This window comes from Magnolia sinica, chromosome 11 (assembly GCF_029962835.1).
Source record: "Magnolia sinica isolate HGM2019 chromosome 11, MsV1, whole genome shotgun sequence".
Lineage (NCBI taxonomy): Eukaryota > Viridiplantae > Streptophyta > Magnoliopsida > Magnoliales > Magnoliaceae > Magnolia > Magnolia sinica.
In genome coordinates, this window is record NC_080583.1 from 61,293,320 (window position 1) to 61,316,916 (window position 23,597).

Here is a 23,597-nt window from a genome sequence, read left to right on the forward strand (position 1 = left end):
GATTGGCAAACTACTGGTTAGGTAGGTAGTGTGGTCTCTTCCACTCGTTGGGTTGTGCGGCTAGGGGGCGGCAGTCAGTGCGGAGTGTACTAAACCCCGGTGATATTATAGAGATGAGATGTATTGTTATGTGGATTTAGATGAGGACTGGCATGCTTGCGTTGCATCTCATATATGACATTTGGTTACGTAAGCCTCACATCACATGGCCTCTGTATGACCGACAACATTCATGCCTTGCATCGCATGGCCTTGGTATGGCTGATAGCATTCATGTTTTGCATCGCATAGCCTTGGTACAACTGATAGTATTAATGGACTTAACCAGTATATTTCTGCATTACTTTGATATTGCATATTTGGCACTTGTCTTGCGCACACACTTACATTACCCTCTAAACTTTTCGTAAGCTTATGCACGGCTGTTGTGTGCTAGTGACATTGGATCGCAAGAGTGTGTAGCTGATTATTTTGAAGCTTTTTAATCATCTTGTATTTCCCTTTCCGCATTGTACTCAAATGTTTCATTATAGTGGATATGTATTGATGTTGTTTTGTGATTTGGTTGTGCTTGTGGTTATGCTTCATTACAAAAAAAAAAATCATATTGAAAAATCCTCCTTGTAGGATCTCAGGATCGGAATCTGGCATATGGGTGCCGAGAGTCGAGAATGGGGCACTACGGAGGTTCTCGACACCGGATTCGACAATCGGGAATTCTGTGAGCCTGGTTCCGAGTTTGGGGTGTGACAATATGGCTCGTCACAATACTCAGAACATGGTTTATAAGAGTCACTTTACCAGCTTAGGATAAGCATTTTTCATTCTAGTCTGCGCCCTTTTATGAACTATATCCACCAATGACTGAAAGGGGGCCCAACACACCTTGCCCTTAAATATTGGGACTCCCGGATGACTGAAAGTCAACCCTGAAGCTCAGATGCCAAACAGTCGTATAATCAATCTGACCCGATTCACTTCCATCTTTGAAGATAAAAAAAGTTGCTCTTGATCTTGTGAACCTTTTTGCCGAAAACTATTTGATATATTGAAAGGAAGTTGTTAACGCTAAGAGGGACCTGTAATTGCCATTTGTGATGATCAAGGTATCATCGATGAACAATAAATGAGAGATGGAAGGGCAACCTATAAGAACTTTAAACGGCTGATAGAAGCCCCTTTCAACCAGCCTCTTAAAGCCACAACTGAAAACATCCGAAGTGATGATGAACAAGCTTGGCGAAATAAGATCCCCTTGGTGCAGCCCTCAGCCAGATTTGAAGAAACCAAACGCTTCACCATTCACTAAAACTGAAAACCAACTATTTACCCAACACTTCACAACTATGGAAATCCAAGCTTGGCTGAACCTGAAGTGAGATAAAAATCCCTTGAGGAAGCTCTAATTTAACCTATCATAAGCTTTCTCTAAATCAAGATTCAAAAAAGGTTGCTCCCTTGCACTCCCTTGTCAATATCTCTTAAGACTTCTTGGGCTAACGTTATGCATTCTATAATAGATCTCCCTTTGACGAAGGCCGATTGCTCCTCTGTAATTAGCTTGGGTAGCAAAGAGTTTAGCCTGGACGAAATAATCTTAAAAAATATCTTATAAATATAATTACATAGGCTAATCGGACGGAAGTCAAAAAACTTAGCTGCGAAGCAGACTTCAGGATTAGATAGATAAGAGTAGATGTGAAACTTGTGGGTATTTGTCCACCTCGGAAAAGAAACTTAGCAGCTTAGAGAATATATTGCTCGATGATGTCCCTACAACCATGGAAGAAAGCACCAGAGAACCCGTTAGGCCTCGGAGCTCCATCAAGAGGCAGAGATTCTACCATCATTTTAACTTCTTCTTGGGAGGGATCAGACATAAGGGAAGAGTTCACCGGAGACAAGAGCTGGTCTGCCATTTAGGAAGGCTTCATCAGGCTGAGCATCTTCTGCTGTAAAAATAGCGGAGAAGTAAGACACCACACCTGCTTTAATCTCTTCTAAAACAGAAGTTCCTGTGCCATTATCTAGTTCAATTTCCAGAATCGACATTTTTTTTACTGTCCTTTGCAGAATTATAGAAGAACTTTGTGTTCCTATCCCCTTTTACTAGCCACCTATTGTGCGCTTTCTATTTCTAAAAGATTTCTTCCATAAGCTCTAACCGAGCTAGAGAGTATTTGGCTTCATTAAGGGATGTAATTTGATGAGGACTTTGATCTACCCGGGAAACTTCTTCCGCCTTCTGGACAGCTTATTCAGCTTTTTATTTATTTATTTTGATAAATATGTTCCTAAACACTACTGTGTTCCATTCCTTGAGGGCCTTCTTTGTATTAAGCAATTTGCTGTGAAGCATTATCATTGGATCCCCCTGACATCGATTTTCCAGGCTTCTCTCACCACCTTCATGTAGGACTCATGCTCCAACCATATTCTCTGGAACCTAAAAGGTTTAAGGAAAGAAGGGGGCTTTGGAGGGAAGGAGAGCTTCATCGGAGCATGATCAGAATAAACACGAGGCAAAATAGCGACCTAGAATCTCGGGAACATGGCCAGCTAATCCTGGCTTCATAAAACTTTGTCTAGACACGCCTAGGTTTGGCAGTTTCCAGCTTGATTGTTACACTAAGGGCTTGTTTGATTTTTCATTTCATTAGTAAATACCCTATAAGTGGGTAATAATTATTTCATTTGGTATTTACATCACTCTTCTCGATGCTTGATTTGACCAACTGCTCTTTAGACACAAAAATCGAGAATGCTGCAAAATATTTGTGGGTCCCACCATGATGCATGTTGCTTATCCACACTGCTCATCCATTATGCCAAGTGAATTTATGGCATGAGCCAAAAAATGAGGCATATCCAAAGCTCAAGTGGACCACACCAGAGGAAAAAGGAAATCGAACACTTAACATTAAAAACCTCTTGGGGCCACTGTTTCTTTTGGTGTGGGCCACTTGAGTATTGGATCTGCCTCATTTTTCGAATCATGCCTCAAAATATTGTGGAAAAATGGATGGACGGAATGGATATATAATATACATCACCTTAGGGTCCCCAAATTTAAACTAGCTCTTTTGAATCGGTTTCTAATGTAGAAATTCTGATGAATTTTCAAATAGGGTGAAATGGTAATAATTAACCATTACGGGGTATTTATACAAGCTTTGAGCCTTGGGGCTTTTTCAGTGGGGTATTTGAAAATGATGCATCAAATGAAGAAGCCTGTAACCGTTTGTATAACGCCCGGTATCTACTTCAAAATGTTCACATGAACTCTTGAAACAAGCAGGAAGCAGCTGCATGCAATTCTATTCAAGTGAGGAGCCTTGAGCCTTGGGGCTTTTTCAGTGGGGTACACTGGACTTTGATTGAAAAAATAGAGAAAAAAACCTTTAAAATCACATTTAACACGACCCTCATTAGCTGAGATTCTTTGACATTAACAGGGCTTGTGTAGGAGACCACATCCCTTGACATGCTCTGTTTTTTTTTTTTTTTAAATTTATTATTTACCTTCTTCTTTTAAAGATATATAACTTTGTATTGTTTAACTGTGTATAACCTTTGTAACTTGATGAGCTCATCTTCTTTGAAAATTTCAGGATTGCAATTTATTCATGCAAATACAGATAAGCTACTTAAAGAGGAAGATGGTCGCTGTCCTCGTTGGTTTGCCATTGTTTTCCCTGCCATGATCGAGCTTGCATGAATAACTAAATAGGGAAAAAGGTGATTGCTAGACATGACAACAGGTAAGTGGATCTTTCTTTCTTGCCAATCTGGTACATCTATGAAATTTGGTTTGATGAGCCATGGATCTAACATGGGAATTTTAGAATGTAAATATGCCCAATAGCTTTCCATTTAGGAGTTCGATTATCAGAAAATTATGGTGGTGAACCAGGCTGTTTAGAAAAAGAAAAAGAAAAAGGCTCTCTTCAGCCTGTGTGCGGCATAATGGCCTCATTTCAAAAAAATAAAAGAAAATAATAATAACCAACCATTGGCTTCAACTGGTGGATTGGTTGATACCGTCAAAGAAGGTTTCACCGGATTCCAAATGGGATCCTTCAATGTTGATGTAAGTAATAGTTCTTTTATTCATCAGTTGAATTCCCCATCCATTTTAATTATTTCGTTTATAAAAACTGTATTCACATTCCATGTTCCTTTTTCTTCTTATTTTTTTCAGTGTGAGGCTGTTGATCTCGTAGACGTGACTGCAATTGCCACAACCATCAAGAGAACCCTTTCCGTCTACGGTACACCTGCTTTTATAGAGATGATTAATAACTATATGGCCCAAGATCTTTCCTAGAAGGTGAGTAAAATTCCAAATAACCTATGCTTAGATGAATGGAACTTACAAGAAGAGAAACCGTATGAAATGTGGATATAACCTACACTTTAAATGCTGATATGCAAAATGATGCCCCAACGTAGTGCAAATGTCCCTGGTATTTCAGAAATATAGTGAGGGAAACTAGTACAATATGGAAGAGGTGTGTAAGATGGAGGTGGAGAAGCTAGCAGGGAGGTTCTAAAATTTTCTTAAATGCTATTTTGCACCAGAAGGCATGGAACTGCTCCCTTAATTCCAAGTCAAAATCCATCTATTAAAGCTGTAACTTACAAAGCTAATCCAAGCTATTCCAGAAGTCATCTCACCTTATTACAGACTCTTGTTTCATTAAACCCCTCATAAGGGAATCTTAGGTTGTTTCCAGATGGTGTACTTGTCCTTGAAAGTGTGAAAAATGGTAATGCTATAGCATCTTACTGAAGTGCTCTTCTTTATGCTTTCAACATGATTTATAGATCGTAATTATATGTATACTAAAGTCTAAAATGTCGTGCATGTCATGCATGTTGATGTACTAATTTTTAACGAATGCATGGGTGGATCCAAAAATTCGAATAGCACAATGTAGCACACATAAACAACCGTTAGAATGGGGATGCCCCCACCATGGTGTTGATATGCTTTACAGAATATGTGTCACCAATTTAGAGACTGATAATAGCGCTAGAAAGACATTTACTGATGTGGCGGCCAGCACAACCGCCAGTAAAGGTGTATAAACTTTCGGTAAATCCCACATGAAGCGGCGGCCATCATAACCGCCAGTAAAGGAAGCTGACTGTCGATAAAGCCTTTATCGACGCAGGCTTTATTGGCGATTCCCTAACCATCAGTAAAGGCTTTACCGGTGGTTTTCTGGGCCTTTACAGGCTTTAAGAATTACTATGTCATGCTCTTTTTTTTTTTTTTTTGTTACTAGTTAGCTAGATGATGAATGTCAGTTACAATTGATTATGGAATTGTTTAAGTATAGGACAATCAGTTGCCCATTATAGAATTGATATATGAGTTAGAGAGTGATTTTTTTATTTGTTTTTTCTTTTCTTTGTGTGTAGGAGCATTTATGGAGATATTTGACAATTCATATGCGAAATGCAGGTTGGCTTGGGTTTCTCTGTTCGAACCAGGCAATGACTTTTGCTGTCACCTTTTCTAATTTGGCAGCTACCTTAATTGTTGGCATCTACCAGAAAATCATTGTTTACTTTTTGTCAGATTAGAAGAAAAGCTCTTGGACATGGTATGAATTGCATCTCTCTTTCTTTATTCTTCTTTTTTATACGGTTTCATATAACAGGAGATATCTGTATTTGTCAAATAATATGCTATGCCAATTTACTGATCCCATGTTGTCATGCCCCAAACTCAGAAATCGGGATCACAAAATTTTCGATCGCCGAATGTGGTGCCAACAGCCTCCGTAGTATCCTATTCTCGGCTCCCACCGCGCCTATGCCAAATTCCGATCCTGAGATCCTATAAGGAGGATTTTCCAATGTACATTTATCTCGTAAGTAGCATAACCACAAGTTTACCCAAATCACAAAAGCAACATCATTATCACATATTCACTAATATAAACAGTTGAATACAATACTGAAAAGGAAATACATATATAAAAATCAAAGCTCCAGAAGACCACTGCACACTCCAAGCTCAACGCTGCTGCGAACTAACGCCTCCTGCACACATCTATCGTGTATAAGCTTAGATGGTGGTGTAAGTGTGTGCACAAGATAAGTGTCAAGTATTCAATACATTGCCATAATTATATAATGTTAGAAATACTATCAAGATCATGAATCATACAATATCAAAGTAAGCGAAAATATACTGGTAAGTCCATGAGTCATACAATATCAGAATACGCAATGCAGATCATAATGGGCAAAATATTATATACTGAGGATGCAATACAATATGCAAATCTTGCTAAGATCGTCTAGGCCATATAAGTGTAGAAACGTAGCAACCCAAAATACCATATGCCGCAGATGTAGTGCAATATGCGGTGTAAATGAAATGACCAAGCTGGAGTGTGAAGTTGAGATGATAATACGTAGTATCGCAGGCTACAAGGTCTATTACAAGGGACTTCTATCCAAACCAGTCTCATACCGAAATTTAGATAGCCAGACTCAACGTGGTAAACTCCTGATCTCAGGTTAGTCGCGCGCCCCAACTAAAATTCTAGTCATTACGAAGGTATACGTAACAAATAATTGTGCACCACCAGCCCGAGTGGATAGTGAATGAATGAATGAATGAGTATGCAACTCCTGCTCAATAAGTCCACATATCAGTACCGTACATCTCTGGGATCATCATCGGGGTCTATTACACTCTAATTCAGAATGTCACCCATATCCGAGCGCACAACTGGGTAAGTGGAAGAGACCTCACTATTCACTTGCCAATATCGGGCCCAGCTCGTCGATATCAAACCCAATGCTCAAGCTGGTCAAACTCAACATAGATATTGCCCGCTCACTTAGGCAGTTAATGTCACACCCTTTTCCATTCGACCACCACATAGTAGGGGACGCGGCTTACTAGTTTATGGCCCTCATGAGCTCATATACATCCACTCAGTCTCGACGTTGGAGCATCTCCTAGTCATGGAGGTTTAGGGACTTTCACCTACAGACATCCAAAGTGCTGAGATGTTCGAACCAAACATTTTTGGTGTCCCATCTAGTCATCCATGACATGCCTGTGGAGGCTACGGCCCTAATGTCGCTAGGGCGTAAAGTAATCACAATATACAATGCAAGATACATGAGTCATAAAATCCAGTCATGCATCAATCCTACGCATACCTTGCACTTATGTGAGACAATCTCCGCCTATCAGGGAGTCTCATAACAACCTGGCTAATGACATATTCAATGGTCAACCGCATCTCATAATAAACATGCATATGATGCGTGTGGGCATGTATCATGATGCTATGTTGTCACATACTCATAATTGGTATCGACAATTGGCATTGATAATCGGCTTATACAATCGGCCTGATAATCGACCTCGACAATCAGCCTCGGTAATCGGAATTGACCTCGATAATCAGAATCGGCCTCGACAATCAGAATCGGCCTTGACAATAGCAATCGAATTTGACAAACGGAATCAGCCTCGACAATTAGAATCGGCCTCGACAATCAGAATCACCTTCGACAATCAACCTCGACAATCGGAATTGACCTCGATAATTGAAATTGGCCTCGACAATCAGAATCGGTCTCGACAATCAGCCTCAGCAATCGGAATCAGTAATCGGCCTAACAAAAGGTTTAAGGGAAGGTCACAATGTGGACATTCAACCATCATTACCCATCAATGTGGACATTTAACCATCATTGCTCCCAAAGAGTGGCCCACATAGAGCCAAATGTATCATGGGCCCATGGCCTCACACAAGGGCCTAATATACATGGGCTACATATGCATAACATTGGGCCTTGCTCATGGACCTCATATACATCACAATGGGCCTTACATAAGGGTCTCATACATCATAATGGCTGCGTCACGTGAGCCTAATACACATCACATGGGCCACATCACATGGGCCTAATACACACACAATGGGCCACATCACGGTGGGCCATATACAATCTCGATGGGCCATATCCCATGGGCCTCAAATACATCTCAACGGGCCTCAGCATATGGGCTATAAATACATCACATTGGGCCACATCTCAAGGCCACAAATACATCACATTAGGCCTCATGGATGGGCCGCAAATACTTCAAGTGGGCCACACAAATGGGCCTTGTATACATCATAATGGTAGGGCCCACCATCTTATGAACTGTGTAGGTAAAACACATACATCATTGTGGGACCCACCGTCCACGTACTGAACAATGGACGGTGTGGATCAAAACATTCATCACGGTGGGTCACACCGTCCCATGTACAATAGATGGTGTAGATAAAACATTTACAATAAGACCCCATCGTCCATGTACTGGACGGTGGAGTACAACACATAAATCATGTGGGACCCATAGAATTGCTCAGTCCAATAACAAATGGACAGCTTGGATGTAACAAATCATCACGACGAAATCCAACCGTCCCAACCATGGATGGTGCGGATATAGATTACATACATGAAGGTGGCCCCACCCCCACACGTGCAGCATGTGTGGGGTGGGTCCCACACTGCCAATGGAAGGACAGTGTGATATAACACATACTAAAGATCAGATCCACTGAACTTGCTGATGTTAGTTCAGCAACAACAAAGGCAGTGTGTTATACCACACCGTCGATCCATTGGCAGTGTGGGACCCACCCCACACGTGCTGCACGTGTGGGGGTGGGGCCACCTTCATGTATGTAATATGTATTCACACCGTCCATGGTTGGGACGGTGTGATTTCACCTTGATGTATTTGTTACATATCCAACCCATCCATTTGTTACTAGACTGAGCAATTCTATGGGTCCCACATGATTTATATGTTGTACTCCACCATCTAGTACATGGACAGTGGGGTCCTATTGTAAGTGTTTTATCTACACCGTCCCTTATACATGGGACGGTGTGACCCATTGTGATGAATGTTTTGATCCACACTGTCCACTGTTCAGTACGTGGATGGTGGGTCCCACAATGATGTATGTGTTCTACCTACACAGTCCATAAGACGGTGGGCCCTACCATTATGATGTATACAAGACCCATTAGTGTGGCCCACTTGATGTATTTATGGCCAATCCGTGAGGCCCAATGTGATGTATTTGTGGCCTTGATATGTGGCCCAATGTGATGTATTTATAGCCCATGTGTCGAGGCCCATTGAGATGTATTTGAGGCCCATGGGATATGGCCCATCGAGATTGTATATGGCCCACCGTGATGTGTATTAGGCCCATGTGATGCGGCCCATGTAATGTGTATTAAGCTCATGTGACGCGGCCATTGTGATGTATGAGACTCTAATGTAAGGCCCATTATGATTGTATGAGGCCTATTGAGATTGTATTGGGGCCCATTTGATGTATATGAGACCCATGTATTATGGCCTATTATGATGTATATGAGGTCCATGAGTGAGGCCCAATGTGATGCATATGTAGATCACGTATATTAGGCCCTTATGTGAGGCAATGTGCCCATGATACGTTTGACTCTATGTGGGCCACTCCTTGGGAGCAATGATGGTTAAATGTCCACATTGATGGGCAATGATAGTTGAATGTCCACATTGTGACCTTTCCTTAAGCCCTTTGTTAAGCCGATTACCGATTCTGATTGTCGAGGTCGATTGTATAGGCTGATTATCATGGCCAATTATCGATGCTGATTGTCGATACCGATTATGAGTATGTGACAGTATAGCATCATGATACATGCCCACACACATCACCTGCATGTTTATTATGAGATGTGGTTGACCATTACAAATGTCATTGGGCAGGTTGTTATAAGACTCTCTGATAGGTGGAGATGTCTCATATAAGCGCATGGTATACGCAGGATTGATGCATGACTGGATTGTATAACTCATGCATCTTACATTGTATCTTGTGATTACTGTATGCCCTAGCGACATCAGGGCCGTAGCCTCCACAGGCATGTCGTGGATGGCTAGATGAGATACTAGAAATGTTTAGTTCGAGCATCTGGGCACTTTAAATGTCCATGGGTGAAAGTCTCTAAACCTCCGTAGTCAGGAGATGCCCAAACGTTGAAATCGAGTGGATGTATATGAGCGCATGATGGCCGTATACCAGTAGGCCGTATCTCCCACTGTGTCATGGTCGGTTGAGAAGGGGTGTGACCTTACCTGCTTAAGTGAGGGGGTAATATCTAGGTTGAGTTTGACAAGCTTGATGAATAAGTCCGCTATCAATGAATTGGGCCCGATATTGGCAGTCAGATAGTGAGGTCTCTTCCACTTACCTAGCTGTGCGCTCGGATAGGGGCGGCAAGCTGGCGTAAAGTGTAATAGACCCCAGTGATGATTCTAGATATGTACGGTATGACATGTGGACTTATTGAGTAGGAGTTGTATACTCATTCATTCACTATATACTCGGGCTGGTTGTGCGTAATTATTTATTACGTGTACCCTCGCATTGACCAGGATTTCAATTGGGGCGCGTAACTAACTTGAGATCAGGAGTTTACCACATTGAGCCTAGTTATCCAAATTTAGGTATGGGACTGGTTTGGATAGAAGTCCCTTGTGATGGACCTCGTAGCCTGCGATACTACGTACTATCATCTCGACTTCACACTTTAGCTTGGTCATTTCATTCGCACCGCATATTACATTACATCTGCGGCATATGGCATTTTGGGTTGCTCCGTTTCTGTACTTATATGGCCTAGACGGTCTTAGTAGGATTTGAATATTGCATTGCATCTTTAGTATACGATATTTGGCTCATTATGATCTACATTGCGTACTCTGATATTGTATGACTCATGGGCTTACCGGTATATTTCTGCTCACTTCGATATCGTATGATTCATGATCTTGATAGTATTTCTGACATTATATAATTATGGCATTATATTGAATATTTGGCACTTATCTTGTGCACACACTTACACCACCCTCTAAGCTTTCTATAAGTTTATGCACGATAGATGTGTGCAGGTGGCGTTAGGTCACAGCAGCATTGAGCTTGAAGCGTGCAGCGGTCTTTTGAAGCTTTGATTTTCGATATATGTATTTCCGTTTTAGTAATGTATTCAACTGTTTATATTAGTGGATATGTGATGATGATGTTGCTTTTGTGATTTAGGCAAACTTGTGGTTATGCTTCTTATAAGATAAATGTACGGTGGAAAATCCTCCTTGTAAGATCTCAGGATCGGAATCTGGCATAGGCGCGTTAGGAGCCAAGAATGGGGTACTACGGAGGCTGTTGGCACCAGATTCGGCGATCGAAAATTTTGTGAGCCCGATTTCCGATTTTGGAGCGTGACATATGTTTTACACCCATATGGATTAAATCAACCATTCGACATTGAAATAGACAAGGTATATACTCCCGTATGGATGCTTTTGCCATGCTTTCTAGATCATACTGTCTACCCTGGAATATTGCACAGAAGGAAGAACTTATTGGGAAAAAAACTTTTTTCTCGATTGCAAGACTTGTCTCTTACTTTAGAGGTGTTATATGATGCTTGATTGGGAGAAACAATATGGATTTGTTCGACCCAGAAGTAGTAATGGTTGGTCCACATTATGTAGTTTAGGGGAGTCTTGGGTCCAATATACATATCTGATTTTATCATTTCTGTAGTGTTTTTATTATTTCATAATACTAATGATTTAGTGCAGATGTGAAATATTTCAGATTGTAGGTGGATATGAACATACTATACGTGCAAAACTCACAGTCTCACAAGAATCATATGGTATGACTGAGATTCTAACCTATGAATTTGAAAGAAAATGTATGAGCTGCAAACTTCCATAACACATCTTGTTTATTTTTCTATTTAGTGTAAACATTGGCTTGATTCTTTGATTTTTATTTTATTTTATTTTATTTTTGCATCAAGAAACATCACAAAGGAAGGTGGAACTGTAAGCATGATTTTCACCATATCACTTGGAAAATTCTTTGAATTTCAGATTCGCTTTGCTAGACCACATAGATGATTAAGGGTCCTTCTAACTTTTCCTTCAAATTTGCTTTGGATTTGAGTGGTGAATCATTGTCCTCTTGATGGCTAGGACCAAATCTCCTTTGCGAAAAACTCAGCGGTGTACCCCCCCCCACCCCCCCTTTTTTAATATCAAACATCAAACTCATCCAACATGTAAGCCAGACCCTACCAAGGAATTTAAAATGTCTCTTTTAGTGGAAATGGATTCCAACAGGAAACTAAATCCAAGTATTTACATGGGCCCAAACGCAAGAATTTACATTTACCTATGGTTTTCATTTCCATAGTGGATATTTTCCAGGCACCCAAACCACTCTTTATGAATTGAAGTGGTTAGGATTTTGCTATCTATTGGTGAATCTTTATGGTTTTTAGATTATGCCATGGTTGATTCTGGCTTGGGCATATTCTTTTGGAATGAAAATTGACATGTTTGATCAATGGCTGTTTTGCCTTTGCAGGCACTAGCATCTCAATCTCAGTGACTCAACTTGTTGCAGGAGCTATTCGCCGATATAGCTTTAGAGGTTGATGTTCGAGCTAGGGGTAAGGAGCCAATGCATTCTCTGCTTTTCTCTCTCCTGAGTGTGCATGCTCAATAGTTCTGTTTTGGCCAAAAGTTGTTGGTCGGGGCTCATCTTCAATTGGAGATTTACGTAGTGCTTCTGTTCAACAACAATTGGCTATTCATTAGTTATTAAGTTGGCTTAATTTGATGCCTTCTCTTTCACTAATAGTTGACTGGATGCAAGTGAGCTTTGTAATATTACAAGTTCTAAGGAAATCCAAGGAAAATAAGTATGCTTAAACATCAATGATGAGCCTACACAACTTGAAAGGATTTTTATTATCATGATTCCAAATTCATGTGATCATTCCCCAATGAAGACTTTTGAGATTATTTTTGATTTTTTTGAAAAAGTGTAATTATTACCATAAGCTCAAATTACTATGATCATTCCTAATGAAGATGATGGCCAATCTATCATAACTTGCAATATCGTCCTATTTGTCCCCTTAAATGACAGGCTATAAATTTATTTGTATTTGGAACTATTCAATTGATTGCCCATGTAAATATTATTTTAATATTCATTCCCATGGTCGCCAAGAGAAGGGAAATGACTATAGCATCAAACAAAGAAGCTGATCAAGTGATCTTTGAAATCTAGGTTATTTCTAGATGCTTGGTTATTCATTTTTCAAATTTGGGCCATAAGGTCATTTGTTACAATTTCTGCAGAAAGATGATGATTTCCAGATTATCTATACTTAATTGCTTGCTCGTACTCATTTACTTAATGCAGATGACTGTAATGTGTTCAACCAGATCCAACCCAAAAAGGAGTCATCTTTGCTCAAGGCAATTGATTTTGGGTTGTCTGTATTCTTTTAACCTGGTAAGGCCTTGGGATTCCTTGCTTGTAACTATCTATCACTATGGATGATTCATCCTCCATTCATTAGCTGTCATTCTGAAATGTTTTTCATGCAATTTGTGTTATTCTGTTGGGAGATTTTAGCATTGAAACTTTGGGGATTTTCTACAGGGGAGCGGTTTACGGAGATAGTGGGCAGTCCATATTACATGGCACCAGAGGTAAACTACGGCCCAGAGGTCGATATCTGGAGTGCTGGAGTGATTCTTTACATCTTGCTTTCTTGAATCGAACATCATACATTGCCTCAATTCACCTTGTACTGTTTATTTTTTTCTTCCATCAGTTCTAAATCTCTTTTCTTCATGAGCTCTAGTAGTAAATAACTATTGCATTCTTTCTTTCAAGTTAACAAACCAAATCTTCCACTTGCAAAATCGATTTTCAGGTTTTTTTGGAAACAACAGCTTGTTTGATTCATGACTGCCATCCCAAAAAAGCTATAAACTTCTTAATGTGTATGTTCATCTGACTCATTTGTACTGAACTTATAGCTTTAATATGTATTGGATGCAATATTGAGTTGAATTCCAATCTCTAACTTTGATACCAATTAATTTCTTTTTGCTATTTTGTCTTGTAGGCTTTAGGAAGGGATGAATGGGAGTTAGATGGTTGGATTTTTTATTTTTATTTTTATTTTTATTTTTGGAACTATTTAATTGCTTGCCCATGTAAATATTATTTTAATATTTATTCCCATGGTCGCGTCAGCTCTAGTAGAGAAGAGAAGGGAAATGACTATAACATCAAACAAAGAAGCAATCTGCATCTTTTGGATTGCACCACATGCAGTTCCTGATCATATTCGGGCTAATAAATATGTTCACAGTAGTGGGCCTCATTGAGCTCTTTTACAAAAGCAATCGAGTCAACTTTAACTAAAAAACAGGCAAAAATCATACCCGAGTTTTGTTTATAATTGGTTTTCCAAATCCATTGATCCACTCACTGCATACATCCATTAGATCCTACGCCCAACGATTGGCTGATTGGCTGGATTGTTTGAAAAAATCCAGTCCAGTTGGTTGTCACAAGGTGTCTTACTAAGGAGAATTGTGGGTCCCACCATGATAGCCATGAATCTCACATACTTAAAAGTCCTTCACTAAATGAGAAAAATAATTGATACTTCAGCGGAGTATGGAATCCATGCGAATGCACATCGGTAGCCATTCAAATGGTGGCCGTGTTGTATTTGTGTCATAACTACAAAATCATACTGAAGGATGACCTTAGCCGTTCAATAAGTGACCATCAATGAAACGGATCCAATGAGAGAAAAAAAAAAAAAAAAAAAAACAACGGTCTTCATTCAACACAGAGGTTCATTCATCAGGGAATATGAATTTTCCAATCAAATCTTATTTTTGAGCTTATTCCCAGCTGCAGTAGGTCAGTTTCTTGGATAGTTGAGATTGAGTTATCCTACACACGTGCTTTCTAGAAACGTACAGGTGCATTTGCTTTTGAATGCCACTGGTGCACCGGCGCTTTGATTGCCCTTTACCCGCATTTATGCCAGCGGCAAGTACAACCATCAGTAAAGGTCCTAACCGCTGGTAAAGCCTTTACAGATGCCACCTTTACCGGCTGTTACCTGACCATGAGCGAAGGCTTTGCCAGTGGTTTTCTGGGCCTTTACCGGCCAGTTTTCTTCTAGTGTGTATTTACCGCCACTGAACCCAGCATCTGTTAGGTTGGCATTATTGATGGCGTCACCAAATTCTTTGAAACCAGAGGAATCTGGCTGCCTACCACCTAGCCTCCCCGATTGGTCTACAATGGCATTAAACTCCCCACAAACAACCCAAGCTCCCAGTCTGGGCCCAGCCAAGCCTTCTAGATCTGCCCACAAAAGTCGTCTCATATTCTTAGAGCACTTCGTGTAAACCACTGATATGAGGACCTTATTGGGCGAGCTCCGAAGCCCTACCTTAAAGGATATCATTTGGTTTGAAACTTCAATCTGATCCACTACTAGGGATTCGTGTAAACCACTGATATGAGGACCTTATTGGGCGAGCTCCAAAGCCCTACCTTAAAGGATATCATTTGGTTTGAAACTTCAATCTGATCCACTACCAGGGATGATAGATAGAAAACCCATATATTCCCACCCTCACCCACATTAGATAAAGAGGAATGATAACCAAGCTTTAGCCATGTCCCGACCCTTTATCTTCCCTAATGGTGGAGGCATTACTGCCAGCTTGAAGGCTAAAATGTGACTCTTAGATATCCTCATGGTAGAGACATTTCCCACCCCTCTGGACATTCTACATGAGGATGTTATCCATCTGTGACACATCCTATGTTCACGGCCTTTTTCTTGCGTCTTCCAAGTCTTCCTGTCCAATCCACCTGATTATCCTCCAAAACATACTTAAGGGATTTTTGCCCTCGCCCTGGTCTACCTGGTGACTGAATTTTTCTTCTTCCTGACTTTCTGGAATAAACAGATCTGTGGAAGACCTCACCTCCCCCTGAACTGTGACATCTCTGTCCTGCACTGGAGAATCCAACTGACACAGGGACTCCTGGTGTAGTTGTTCTCCCTGCCTGCATTCCATTGTATTGTTTTTGTTGCTGTTGTTCTGGAAGGCTTCTTCCCAGCACTCCCCTACTGCCCTGATCTAGCTTGGGGATTCTTAGAAAAGAATGGAGATAGATCCACCAGAAGACCCTGATCAAGAGCACTAGTCCCTCTCTGGCTCTGCGATAGAGAAATACAGGCTACTCCATCCAACCCTTCTGCAAACTCACACACAGACAGCTGTTTTGTATATTTGCTAATTTGCGAGGCTACATATCTCTGATCCTGGGAGAACAACGCTCCTTCACTCAGTGGTTCACATCCTACTGACCTGGATTGTATTCCCTTTCTCTTAAGGGATAATGCAGTATCCCTGGGAAGCCTATCTGGGCATTGACCTCGGTTAGGATTAGATCTTACCACCAAAGGGCAATTAACCTGGAGCCTTCTCTCAGTCACTGCTTGGTCCTGGATAGTAGCCATGATTTCCATCACCCTGATTGAGTCAACAGCAGAAGCCTCGAATTCACCCAGGGTGATCGCATCATCCTGGATCTGAACTCCTAAGGGTGGGTCTCCCAAACCTCCTTGGGCTTCTCGGAGAGGGCCATTCACATGAGGCAAAGAATCTGTAGGGCTTGCACATTGATGAATTCCGCAGGCCTGGGCATTCCGGCTGTACCTGCCTCTCGAACAGTGGCTGAACTAAGCCTGGCAATTCGACAAACATCTTCTGCAGGGTTGTCCTGGAGGGAAGTCTCTTGCAACCCAGTCTTTATGGATCTAGCACTACACCCCTTGGGCAGGACCTTCCTGAAAAAGGACAGCCATATGGATCTCAGGTACTCTGAAACTGGCATTTTGTTGAACACCTTGGGCAGGAGCTTCCTGAATAGGACCACCCATCTGGATCTTAGCTATTCTGGAACTGGCATTTTGTCGAACATCTTGGGGGAACTTCTTCAGCATCTACCACTCTAGCCGAATGATGCTTCCACCGAATCCCTCGTAGAACTCACATTTCGTCGATCGACCAGAACTAATTGGGCCTGGAGATTACCCTAAAAAAACACTTCCTGAGGCTTGAGGGGGTCCCCCGTCTCCCGCCATGGGGAGCAGGGGGCTTCTGAAACGCTGGAGAGAGAGGGTGAGGGGGGGCCGCCAACCTATTGGTCGATGCATGAAAAACCAACCGGAGATAAATGCAATTGCAATTGGGAAACTAGACCGTCGATATGAATATTGTAGCATGTAATTACTATTCGCTCAGTTCCTCTTCATCAAAATTGCAACGAAATGCAGCTCATGCATCGACCGACTTAACAATTGGACTGTTTAGTGAACTCAGTGCATCCCAAAAACAAATCATCTCAGAAGGAAAACTAGTACCAAACTAATCGTACTCAACAAAGAGCTATAGTACAATGCTATGACCGGATTTCCACCATTTTCATTCGGGCCTGCTTTTACTATCTTTCAGTGATCCAAATCATTCATCTGTTAAACCATGAAGTGGATATGGACAGGATGACAACCTCCTTCCCAGGATATTCCCATCTATCCAATCAGTTCCAACTGTCAAGGTCCACAAACCACAAGATGAATCATCACCGAAATGGGACCCACTGGATGAATGGTCTGGATCAATTCAAGGTCAGCCCAACCATGACATGTCATAAACTGTTTCGCAAAGATTTCAAGAACACATGGAATCTGTCAGATATCCATCAGAGACCAAAAATCTAATTCATTTCACATGCGTTTTAATGGAAGAGTACATCAATTCAAGAACATCAAGAAAGATAAGAAAGGAGAAAGAAAACAGAGCAGTCTTTAGATTCCAGTCCTTCATGACTCTGGTAGGGCATGACGCCACTCATGAACGAGTCCATCTTCTCCGGTACTAACCAATAGCCCCTCGACTCGCTTGCTCATATCCAACCCACGCACCTTGCCTGTATGATGCTCGTACTTCTTTATTATTGGAACCGCATTCTCCGGCCCATAATCCCACAGAACCACCTTCCCATTAAACGAGCACGAGGCAATCTGGTACTCCCTATGAGTCGAGAACTTCACCCTAAAGATCTCATCCTTATCTTCCCCATCAAGGACTTTCACAGGGGAGCATGTCTGCCTAATGTCCCACACCTGGATATACGTCATACAAACCGTGGATGTGGCAATACAGGTTTCACCGTGGCTATTCCAGTCACAAGATAGTATAGGCAAATCATCAGCTTTGATGATGATCTCAGCCTTCCTATCACGAATGTCCCAGACTCGTAGATTGCCGTCATTACATGTAGTCGCATGGCTAGTCGGAGAACGGGGATTCCAGGTAACACATGAGACAGACAGAGGGTGGCTGTAGGTTTGGATGGTGCTGTGTCGATCAACAACCCAATGCTTTACACTTCCGTCCTGACCGGCTGAAAGGAAGGAACCGTCGAATGGATTCCAGTCGACGGAGGTGGTGATGCCGGAGTGTCCGTAGAAGGATCCAAGAGGGTTGAAATTGTGGGGGAGAGCTATGTCAATGAGGTGGGTGGCTCCAGCGCCGGCAGCTATGACAATGAGGTCAGGGTTGGATAAGGACCAGGTGCAGTCGTAGATGGGATCTGTGGTGGCGAAGGTTGCGATTGGCTTTTGAGTTGAATAGTGGATGTGGATACGGCCACGTTTGTGGCGTTCTTCGAATCCGGTGACGATGAGTTGGGAATTTCGGAAGGGGCTGTATTTTACAGAAGTGCAAAAGAATCCCGCTCTGTATGATTTCATGGTGGTGATGGTGGTGCTGGCAGGGACGGTGAAGAAGAAGAAGATGATGATGTTGGTGTTGGAGATGAAGAGGAAGAAGAAAACGATTCTCTTTCTTTGTTTGGGATAGGCAACTAGCAGATCTTGTTCTTGTTCTTTGTTAGTTATCTGCTCCCGGTTTTTTCGGTTGGAAACGGAAAGGCGTCCGTTGCATTTGGACACGGATTAGGTGCTGTCAGGTTGAGTAGCAAGATTGGATACTTAAGTGACGTCAGCAAGTTGTGGCCTCAAAATCGTGTATTTGTTGAATCCACACCGTCATAATTTTTGAGAGATCATTTTAAGGCACGATCCGAAGAATGAGGCAGATCCGACGCTTGAGTGGACCCTACCAAAGAAAACAGTGGGACAGTGATGGCCACTGTTGAAACCTTCCTAGGCCATCATGAGGTTTATTTGAAATCTAACCTATTAATAAGTTAACACAGACATGAAAGAAGGAAAAGCATAAATATCAGCTTGATCCAACCTGTCAGTCACATAGCAGCTTCCGATTGCTGGAGCATCATGTATCCCGGATACAGGCAGCCACGTCATAGCCATCCATGCATGTCAAAGTAAGGGTTAAGTTCATATAAAGAGGAGAGAGGATTCGGTGCGGCCTCGGCCTCACCCAAGTACCGTGGGGCCCACCTTGATATATGTATTCTATATCCATGCCGTCCATCAATTTCTTCCACATCAGCTTAGGGATGAGCCCAAAAACGAAGCAGATCCAGTTTTTAGGTGGAACATACCGTATGAAACAGTAGTCATTGATCATTAATGAGCCACAAAAGTTTTGGATTAACCTGATATTTGTTTCATCCATTAATCCAGGTTTTTTCTGACCTTGTCAAAAGGTTGGATGGCAAATAACATTACAGAAACCTTACGATGGGCGCTAGGAAGTTTTAATGACAGGGCATTCAATCACCACTATTTTCCAGATTTATTATTCTTCATTCCCGAATCATGCCATAAAATAAGCTGGAAAAGCAGTTGGAGGCCGTAGATATATAATATGTACATTAAGGTGGGCCAAGGTGGGCCCCACAATAAGAGCCATCATTTAATCTGCTCCCCATAAGTAGAGCTGCACACGAACTAAGTTAGCACAGTTAACTTCCTCAACTGGAATTAAAAAAAGCTCGACTTCCTCGACTTGAATAAAAAAAGCTCGATTTGACTTGGTTTGAAACTGAGTTCGAGCCAATCGAGCTGATTTTTTTAGCTCGAAAATTTTTTGAGCCAAGTTCGAGTGCTTACCCGAGGTTGACTCGACTCGGATTGAACCTCAACTCGAATTGACTCATATCGAATTGCCCCGATGGCTCGATTATTTTGATATTTATGTTGCTTGCCAAGTGTTTGATGAAATGACTCAATGAAGTACCGTTTTGAGTGCATACATTCTCGGCGGGATCGGCTAGTGGTGAGGAAAGACTAGATACAAAACAAATCACTAAAAAAAAAAAAAAAAAAAAAACTTCACATTATAAAACTGTCCTCAAATCATGATTTTGATATGGCCCACCCAACGTTTGATGAAATACTTGTATATTATTGTTATCGTTTTACATTTTGTGAAAATTTGAAGGTGTGCTCTGTGTTTGATAAAATATCGCATAGGCTCGAATTCAGCTCGAACTTAGCTTGAACTGGCCGGAGCTATTGACCTAATCGAGTCAAGTTGGCCAGTCAAGCTTGAGGATTGAGCTGAGCCGAGTTTGAGCTAAAGTTAGTTACTAGCCGAGTCAAGCTGTGCCAAGCTCGACTTGGCTTGACTCGTATACAACTCTCCTATAAGTAGTGCATTCTCATAAGGAATCACGGACGCGTGCCAATCGGTAGGAAAGTGGCTATTGACAATATTTATCAAAATAAATGTGTTTTATCTAAGCTAGCCATCTATTTTTCCATATCATTATAGAGTATAAGCCTAAAAATGATGGACATCCAAACCCAAAGTACACCACACCGCTGGTAAACAGTGGAGATTGAATGCTCATCATTGATTTTTTAGGGCTCACCGTAATGTGCATTTGTCATCCCCACTGTTGACTAGGCTACGCACACCTTGACAAAGAGAACAAAAATATCAGCTTAATAACTTCAAATCTACTTTATTTTTGTACTCATGACATTAAATACTCTGGAAAAATAGATGAGCAGTCAATCTCCACTGTTTTCTAGCGGTGTGGAGATTGAATGCTCATCATTGATTTTTTAGGACTCACCGTAATGTGCATTTGTCTTCCCCACTGTTGACTAGGTTACGCACACCTCGACGAGGAGAACAAAAATATCAGCTTAAAAACTTCAAATCTACTTTATTTTTGGACTTATGACATTAAATACATAGATGAAAGCGTGGATAGCACACACGTCATGTTAGGCACATAGCACTGTCAGTAGCTACCTAGGTGCAGACCCTGTCAGTACGCAATCCGCGTCCAGGAGTCACAGCCAGCCATTCACAGCACGCCACAGCAGCCACATCACAGTTGACACCTTTTCTCGGGGCCTTGTGAATTAAGTCCAGGAGTCGTGTTTGGATTGTATAAAAATAGCGCTACCTATGGTTGGAAATTCAAAAAGGAGTGTGGTATGACCGAATTTCTAGCATTTTCATTTGGGACAGCTTTTCCTATCTTCCAGTCATCCAAATCGTTCATCTGGTAGCCCATGTAGTGGATGTCGACGGGATGACAACAGCCTTCTCAGGACATTCTCATCTATTCCGACCGGCGGAACAACTCCCATCTGCAGGCTATATGCTTTTATCATTACACCTGTCAAAGTGCACAAACCACAACATGCAGATAGGATCTTGAAGAATCATCACAGAAATAATGGTGCCACCGTATGAATAGTCTGGATCAATTCAAGGTCAGCACAAACATGACATTTCATTAGCTATTGTACAAAAGATCTAAGATTTCAAGAACACATTGTAAGAAATCAGTCAGAGACCACAAATCTAATTCATTTCACTTGCGTTTTAATGGAAAAGGAATGAGAAAACATCAATTCAAGAACATCAAGAAAGATAACAAGAAGAAGAAGAAGAAGGAAAACAGAGCAGCTCCTCGAACAAGAATGGGTATTTGGATTCCAGTCCTTCATGCCTCTGGCAGAACATGCTGCCACTCATGAACGAGGCCATCCACTCCAGTACTAACCAATAACCCCTCGACTATCTTACTCATATCCAACCCACGGGCGCTGGCTACGTGATGCTCGTACTTTTTGATTATTGGAACCGCATTCTCTGCCCCATAATCCCACAGAACCACCTTCCCATCAAACGAGCACGAGGCAATCTGATACTCCCTATGAGGCGAGAACTTCACAACACGGACCCCAGCTGTATGTGCCCCATCGAGGAGTTTCACAGGGGATCGAGGCTGCCTGATGTCCCACACCTGAATGTAAGTCATGCGAAGTGTGGTAGTTGCAATTCGAGCTTCACCATGGCTATTCCATTCACAACACAGAATAGGTAAATCATCAGCTTTAATGATGATTTCAGCCCTCCTATCACGTATATCCCAGACACGGACGTTACCATCGTTACATGCAGTTGCATAGTTGTTTGGGCTACGTGGATTCCAGGTGACACGCGAGAGAGATTTAGGGTGGCTGTAGGAATGGATGGTACTGCATCGATCAACAATCCAATGCTTGACATTTCCGTCTTGTGAGGCTGAAAGGAAAGAAGCATCAATGGGGTTCCAGTCGACTGAGGTTGTGATGCCGGTGTGTCCGTAGAAGGATCCTAGAGGGTTGGAATTGTGGGGGAGATTGATGTCAATGAGGTGGACAGCTCCTTTGTCGGCTGCTAAGACGATGAGATCAGGGTTTGATAAGGACCATGTGCAGTCGAAGATTCGATCTGTGGTGGTGAAGGATGCGAGTGGCTTCTTGTTTGAGTAGTGGATGTTAACACGGCCACGGTTCTGGCCGTGATCGTAGCCTGTGACGATGAATTGGGAATTTCGGAAGGGGCTGTATTTTACAGAGCTGCCATTGAATCCAGATCTATATGATTTCATGTTGATGATGGTTGTTCTGGCAATGATGGTGAAGAAGAAGATGGTTATCTCTCTTTGTTTGGGAAACGCAAGCAACAGATCTTGTTCTTTTTCTTGTTCTTTGTTGGTCATGTGCTTTCTGTTTTTTCGGTTGAAAACGGAAAGTTGTTCTTTGCATTTCCCGCTCTTTACATCCGTTGCTCTTGAATTGGGACCAGTTACTTCATACTCTGGCGGATAATTAGCATCCATACACATGCACGAAGACACTGTTTAATTGGCATGCTTTTATCTTGATCGAAACCGTTCAAATAATATTTGATGTTATAAATGGTTACAAAACGAAAACTGTTGGATGATATTAATTTGTTATTTATGTACATTTCTTATCGAAACAAGGACATCATTGGATAGTTAGGATCATACCTGCCCAAGAGGATTGGCTGTGACGGACACGGATTGCGTCCTACCCCTGCCCGTCTCCAGCTGGGAACGGGCAGCAGCTTTGAATGGCCACCTTGATGTATGGGTCTTATCCACACCGTCCATTCATTTTAGGATATAAACCCAAAACTGAGGCACATCCAACGCTCAAGTGGACCACAGCAAAGGAAGCAGCGGTGATAATGATTCTCACCGTTGAAATTTTTCTGGGGCCCACAAGATGTTTATCTTCCATCCAACCTATTCATAAGGTTACATAGACCTAAATGAAGAGAAAACAAAAAATATCAGCTCTATGCAAAACTTCTTTGGCCCCAAAAA

At 41.7% G+C, this 23,597-nt stretch overlaps 2 protein-coding genes and 1 long non-coding RNA gene across 3 annotated transcripts; 1 reads left to right on the forward strand and 2 right to left on the reverse strand.

The window, feature by feature from the left end:
* The first annotated feature begins 5,398 nt into the window (after nt 1–5,398).
* Nucleotides 5,399–13,591, forward strand: LOC131218391 (uncharacterized). Its single transcript, XR_009157688.1, has 3 exons — nt 5,399–5,612; nt 12,483–12,567; nt 13,329–13,591. It is a non-coding gene; the product is annotated as an uncharacterized LOC131218391 (long non-coding RNA).
* Nucleotides 13,592–17,844: 4,253 nt separating this feature from the next.
* On the reverse strand, nt 17,845–18,777 carry LOC131218126 (peroxisome biogenesis protein 7-like). The gene has a single exon (XM_058212808.1). The coding sequence runs from the start codon at nt 18,775–18,777 to the stop codon at nt 17,845–17,847; it is 933 nt and encodes a 310-aa protein (XP_058068791.1).
* Nucleotides 18,778–21,920: 3,143 nt separating this feature from the next.
* LOC131218127 (peroxisome biogenesis protein 7-like) lies at nt 21,921–23,090 on the reverse strand. Its single transcript, XM_058212809.1, has one exon. It carries the CDS (start codon nt 23,088–23,090, stop codon nt 21,921–21,923), a length of 1,170 nt encoding a protein of 389 aa, XP_058068792.1.
* Between the last annotated feature and the right edge of the window lie 507 nt (nt 23,091–23,597).